Source organism: Manduca sexta, chromosome 19 (assembly GCF_014839805.1).
Source record: "Manduca sexta isolate Smith_Timp_Sample1 chromosome 19, JHU_Msex_v1.0, whole genome shotgun sequence".
NCBI lineage: Eukaryota > Metazoa > Arthropoda > Insecta > Lepidoptera > Sphingidae > Manduca > Manduca sexta.
The window spans coordinates 3,951,278-3,958,354 of NC_051133.1; the positions used below are offsets into that span (position 1 = coordinate 3,951,278).

A 7,077-nucleotide genomic window follows, 5' to 3' on the forward strand; every position below is an offset into this window, starting at 1 on the left:
TTGATTATTCTTGATCTTTTTTCTACTCAGCCTGGAGTCCGAAATTTGGGCCCGATGTGGCACTAGTGTCACCCCTTATCATAAGCGAAATACACATGGCTGAAAGTGGGTACACCAGTTGCGCCTCTGACTACCCCTTTGGAGATAAAAGGCGCGAGTGTGTGACCCCAAGGTACCTAAAAAGTGTTAATTGGCAAAATTTTATAATATATTTTAAGACATATAAAGAGTTATTCAATATGTTTTAAACTGAATTTACCATCAAATAAAGCTCAATTTGCCATGAATAAATGTTGGTATTATAAGAAAATAGGTAAGACATATGAGAAAGAGTGTCATTACGATAGAGAGTTATTCAATATGTTTTATGTTTTATACCGAATTTACCATCAGATAAAGCTCAATTTGCCATGAATAAATATTGGTCCTACAGGAAAATAGGTCAAACATATGAGAAAGAGTGTCATCACGATAGAGTTGGCAAATGAAATTGTTCAGTTCGTAACATGTTCGTAGTACCGTACGGAGCGGGATCACCTCAATTAGATTCATTTGTGTTAATCCAATGTTGACCGAGTGAGTTGGGAATTTCGTCAGAGTACGTGAGTCATCGGGCACATTTTTGTATTGTGTACTTTGATGTAATCTTGCTCATTTATGATTTCCTAGTACCAGTTTTATTGTGGGAAGGTGTACTAAAAGGAATAGTGGGGGTCACAATAAAGATTACTGCATTAGTTAACGCAATAATGGCGGCTAAGCATGGATATAGCTACGACTTACAGCATTAATTTATTAATAAGTTATTAAAGATTTAATAATGATTTCACATGTTTATGTAAATGTTAGACATTAAAATTAAACAATTTTCGGATTTTATCTCGATTTTTATATTTGAAAATTAAAATATGAAAACCCGAGATAAAATCCGAAAAATAATTTAATTTTAATATGATTTAACGTCGTATTTTACGCCATAATTATTGCGATAATGAGCGGTGATACCAATCTATATCCTCAGTATTAGTAAAATGCAATAAACATTACATTAGTCTCAGTATCGCTAGCATTCACCTGATATGCCACAAAACATTTTAATACTGAAAAGGTTTTTTAGTATAAACAAGGACGAACTTAACATTCAGTGGGTTCTCTTGCGATTATGATATGTAAGGTAAGATGACCACAGTATTCGAGTCACGTACAGGCTTTGTACGTTGGTGGATTTAGTTCAGGTGCTTTAGTATTTTTTTTAATTTTAAAATTTATGTATCTATGCCAGTGTTTTAAGTATAATTATATTGTAATGTAGGTCTTTTAAGTCCTTGCATTTTGATCGTTGTTTGTATAAATTATGTTTCATTGCTCAAATTTTATTTTTGTACATTCAGATTTGTACTTTGTTTCAATTTAAGTACGTTAAATTAATTCGTTCTTTGTAATAATCTATTATATTTATATTATTGTGTGTGATTTTAATAACCATTGTCATGTCATGTAAAAAAAATGAAAATATCCACAATAAAGTTAAAAGAATAGATAATATATAGCAATGGTAAACTCTTTCTCATCAATATAAAACAGTTTTATGTTATCCTTTTGAGCTACATTGGTAAGGGCGTTTGATTAAATAAATTAATCATAGGTGTTCAAATAAAAAATGTATTATGCAAAAATTATCACAATGGCTTTATTAAAGTACATAAATAGTATACTCGTGACTTATATGGACATTTATTTACACATTATATACAAATTCACAATATTTCTACAGCAGTCTTATAGAATGTATTTACACCAAATTTACGAAACGCCCTTTGTAACGGCGGGAAATTATAAAAATAGAATACAATCTTAATTATTTGGTAAAGCGCGCGTTGCGTTCAATATTCACATGAAGCTTTGACTAAATGATTTATGAATGAGTTCGTGAGAAGCACATAGACTAGACGAGGTAAGATTGACCCGAGGATTGCGTATCGATCAGCGGCGGCGGAGGTGGCCAGTGCCGGAACTCTCGCCTCCTGTTCGGATTGTTTGCGCCCAACTCCAGCGACGAGTAATCCGAGTCTATCGACGAGTAGATGTGGTCCGAGGGAGGCCTTCCCTCGTGTCCGTACCCGGTGTGAACCTGCTGCGGACGGCTCTCAACAAACTCGGGACTAGTACTCACACCGTCGGCCGATCCTCTCATTTTCTCAGTAAAAGAAAAAGATCGCATCGTCCCATTCTGCATACCGCTTCTCATCGTATAGGAATTTATGTTATTTCTATACGCGGCCGATTTGGATTTGCATTTCCGATCCGGCATCGCATATCGCAGTTTGTCCCAGAATTTATTTTGGCCCCATCTTATCCTCGAGCTCGTTTTCAAATACGGCCTCAGATCGGGATCGCACTCCGCCTCGGGCAACACTGAACTCTCTTCTATTATAACTAAAGTGTAAATTCGAGATTTGAGGATTTCGTGTAATGCTTGTCGAAACTCGAAACGTGACCACTCTGTTTCAATAAAATTTCTCGTTAATACGAGTATAATGCGCTTGGATGCTTCCGCGGCCTCGGGTAGCGGCAACGTGCACTGCATGTAAGCGACATTATGCTGCGGTATGTCTCTGTGATGCAAACAAAGGTGGTACGAAGGACTTCCATTTTCCAACTCAGCGGCTAATGTTTGAATAACAAAGTCATCATCCTTAGGGCTGTAGCACACATAAGCATCGTATAATTTATCAGTGTCGTCGTACGCTCCAGTGAATGGAAACAATCTGACGCCGCAGCTCGTATACAGCCATATACGAATCGTGTCTCTGAATAAGAAAATCACAAGGATGACAAGCATAATCAACATGAATCCGGAGAGCGTAGTCACCATCATAGGCATGTAATTTGAGACCAACATGTTATCTATAACAGAATCTCCCGCGTAATAGTCGCTGCAAATTGTGCCATTCAGGTTGAGCTCTTTCTTTTGTGTAGTTTTAGGATCGGGGTTCCAACACCATACGTCTGATATATCTACTATTTTATGTACGTTTTCGGATATAAACGACGTGAATCTTTGCAAATATCTACATTTGCATGACCACATGTTGTTTCCCAAAGAGAGAGCGGTTAGGTGTATGTTTGTGTTTAGACTCCAAACAGAGAAGTCGACCAGTCTGTTGCCGTCCAATCTGAGGACTCTCAATGAGTATAGTAAAGAAAACGTTGAGTTTGCTATATGGCTTATAAAGTTGTCTTGCAAATACAGCTCGTTAAGTTGGGTCAGATGTTCGAACTCATAGCCGTTTAAATGTTTTAGTTTATTGTTACCAAGATGTAGTGTAATGAGCGAGGATAGACCGGCGAATGTTTTATTCTGTATGTTTTCAACTTCGCTTGAATTTACATAAAGCGATCTCATATTTTTTCGCCCGATGAATGCATAATTTTGCAGTATTTTAAAATCGTTCCCGTCCAAGTAGACCTCGGTGGCGTCCATCGGTATTTTTTCCGGTATTTCAATAGCCCGCTGGCTGGAACAATCGACTACGTTTTTGTTCCACGTGGGATCGTGATAACAGGAGCAATTATACGGGCATGTCATTTGGCAATCACACGCCACATAATCACAACAACGGCACAATGTAAAACAATGTGTTTCATACGTGCATAAGAAATCCGTGGACTCCAAGTTACCGAGCGGTATATGAGTTACTCCTCTCGTGTGCGTCATTTTGCACAACACATTCTCAAGATCCATAATTCTCGGATGCTGTCTCATAGCGGTCATATTGTTTATCAAAGGCAACCATTCCATCGAGCAATCGCAGTTAAACGGATTTCCTCCGATGTAGAACTCGGGCAGAGACTTGTTCAAGGGTACGGGAGACAGGCGCAGGCTGTTTATATCTAAATGAGTTATCTCATTTGCGTAAATGTCAACCCGAGTGAGGTTGTGTTTGTCCATAAACGTGTTAACTTGTATGTTGTTTATGTGGTTGTTGTTTATGAACAGCAGTTCAACGCTGTGCGGTATCGCTAATGGCGATATCTCCACGATACGATTGTGACTCACGTCTAAAGTTGTTATCTGAATTTGGTCTTGGAGTTTATAGTAATTACCCAAGTGTTCAATAAAATTACCATGAACGTCGAGCCATTTCAATTTGCTGGGCACAAAAGCGTAATCAAACCAAACCAAATGATTTTCCGACAAATTGAGCCATAACAAACTTAATAATCTCGAGAAAACTCCGTTGATATCCGATATAAAATTACCGTCTAATCTTATGGCTTCTAATTGCTGGTTTCTCGAGAAGCTGCCGAGTTCCACGGCTTGTATTTTATTCTTCGCTAAATTTAATACTTGTAAGCTCGGTAATTCCCAAAACATGCCGGCGGTCAAATTACCGATTTGATTGTCTATTAATCTCAAACCAGTTAGCTGGTCCAAGTTTTTGAACGATCCATTTTTGATATCAGTTATTTGATTTTCGCCGAGATCCAAAGTTTTTAACAAAGACAACTCCCAAACAGCTGACGGCACTTCAGTAAGTTGGTTCGAACTCAAATCTAATTCTTTTAAATCTGAACAATTCTTAAAAGCTTTTATATCTATATTTATTAATAGATTATTATTTAAATTTAATTTGCTAAGTACAAACAATCCATTAAATAGGAACTCGTCTATAGTATGCAATCGGTTCTCAGCTAAATTCAACGTGTGAAGATTATACAAAGGAAGGAATGTGTTCTCTTCAATGTAGCCGATGGAATTATTTCTTAAATCTAAAATCTGCAGAAAGAACAAATCTTTGAACGTCTTACCGTCGATCCTCGTCAACGCGTTATTGGATAAATTCAATATGACTAAGCGTATAAGGCCAATAAAAGTACCGCCGTCTATGTGCGCACTAGAGAGCTGATTATTCGATAAATCTAAGACAAGCAGCTGTTCTAATCGGTGGAATACGCCTCTGGCCAGCTCAAATAATAGGTTATTATTCAAATACACCTCTCGTAACTCTTTCGTGCTGGCAAATGTGCCCTCAGGTATGAACTGTAGGTTGTTGTAGGAAATGTTTAGTATACGTAACGAAATGAGTCCGTTAAACGTTTCACCTGAAATGTCGGTTATGTTGTTGTTCTGCAACTTTAACTCTTGTAGCCTTTTCAGTCCTGTTATTTCCGAGTCCTCCGACAGCGATTTGAGTTCATTGTAGCTCAAGTCCAAACTTCTTAAACTCGATCCGCAAGATTTCCCAAAACCGAGACGGTCGACGCTTTTTATCCGGTTTTGTGTCACGTTCAATACTTGTAAATTCTCTAACGGGCAGAAAACATCGGATGGTATAACTTTCAAATTGTTTTTTCCTAGGTCGAGAGATTGCAGTTCTCGTAGTCCGTTGAAGGTGCCGAGCGAGAGCTCCAAGTTTTTATTCGTGCTCCAATCGTAGTTTTTTGAACGTATCGACAACTTTTTCAGTTCACGTAATCCTTCGAACGCGTTACCCGGTATCCTGAGTAGTTTGCAGTTCTGAAGTGTTAGTTCGGCGAGCGCTGAAAATCTTTGGAAGTAGTTCGCTTCGAGATAACTTTCGAACAATAGCAGCTGGTTGCATTCGACAGTGAGCCGTTTGGTATTCTCCGAAGGTGCAGATGCTAAACTGGATCCATCGGCGTCGAGCGTTCGCACCCGGCACAGGGTGCTTTCGTCACCTTTGGATGGGCGGCTGCAATTATCCACGCCTGGAGCATAAGCCGCGTTGACACCAAAAGTCACAAACAAAAGAGTCAGCAGTTGAAACATTTTCTACACACATTTGTCTATGTCGTAACGTTAGTTGAAAACGGTCACTAATTGTCAGAGTTTTATAAAGTCACCAATAACATGTCACTTCACAAGTCAATGTTTACGTCGCGGCGCACGTACGTAGAGTGTCCGGAGCGACGCGGCCGCGTGCCACCCTCATCGTGTTTGGTGTGCGACTGACGAAGCTATCGGTTCGTCAGTCTAGCGAGAGTGGTGGCTCATAGCCGCCCCCTCTGCCACCGCGCCCCCCGCCCGCGTTCGCACCCCCACATAGTTACACGTTCCCTCGCATGGCGCCACTTGCGCGCTCGACGGCTCTCGCACAATTATGTAATGTTTTCTTAATCGAGCATCCGCATCGGTTTAAAAAGGAAACTTACGTCACATCCACCGCAATTATAGTAATAAATGTGCAGTCTTTCTACCAGTGTATAATTAGCATACGGTTTATGAAACTGTCTATAGAAGCTTATTCCTAACAACACGTAATACTCAAACGACATGAAAGTCGGTAATTTAATGTACTTAGAAGTCACGATCATCGCAAGCGATTGAAGTATTCGACTTTATATAAGATTTGACGTTAAGAATATTAACTACTCAACAGTTGCGTAGGTGAGAAATGTACTGGCGTACTAATCTAATTTATTTTTATTGGACGTAATAAAATACAAGGAGGCCAAAACAAAGACAAAGGAAACATCAAAGTGACAATAGGGAACAAAGTGCAGCCGTTGTAGGAGCGCCCTTAATTCTTTACGCTGTCACTTATTGAATTCCCAACTCACATACTTTGGCGAAGATACCCAATAAAGCTTGTTGGCGTCGCGTGGGTACACAACGCATTTTTGTCCAAGCAACTGTTCAGAATTTTGAAACAGTGAAGGGGCTACGGTTTTTGACCAACAAATTCCTGTATCCTGTAAGGGTAGGTGTAAAGTTTGTGGAAGTTGATAATTTGATTTCCCGTTCAACACGTAAAGTCGTTTACGGCCCTAACTAGAAGTTAGTTACAGAATACATTTTGAGTTCGGGCCAACGGTGAACGGTGTAAGAACATCAAATATATTTGAGGTCGATACATGGCTTCTACTATCCTGGTTTATTTGGGCTGAACATATTTTTTTATAAGTAGATGGAACTTCGTAAAGAGAATCTTATTCTTGCAAATTATCTCATTAGAATTTATATAACATTTGAAATTGTGATATATTTGTGAGAAATGAGATATATATGCCATGGTTAATATGTAAACCAGGATTTTCTCGGAATATTTGAAT

General features: G+C 38.9%; 1 protein-coding gene across 1 annotated transcript; it reads right to left on the reverse strand.

Moving 5' to 3' along the window:
- Positions 1-1,665: 1,665 nt before the first annotated feature.
- LOC115446183 (toll-like receptor 7) lies at positions 1,666-5,977 on the reverse strand. Its single transcript, XM_030172750.2, has one exon. It carries the CDS (start codon positions 5,792-5,794, stop codon positions 1,946-1,948), a length of 3,849 nt encoding a protein of 1,282 aa, XP_030028610.2. The 5' UTR covers positions 5,795-5,977; the 3' UTR covers positions 1,666-1,945.
- Positions 5,978-7,077: the final 1,100 nt, after the last annotated feature.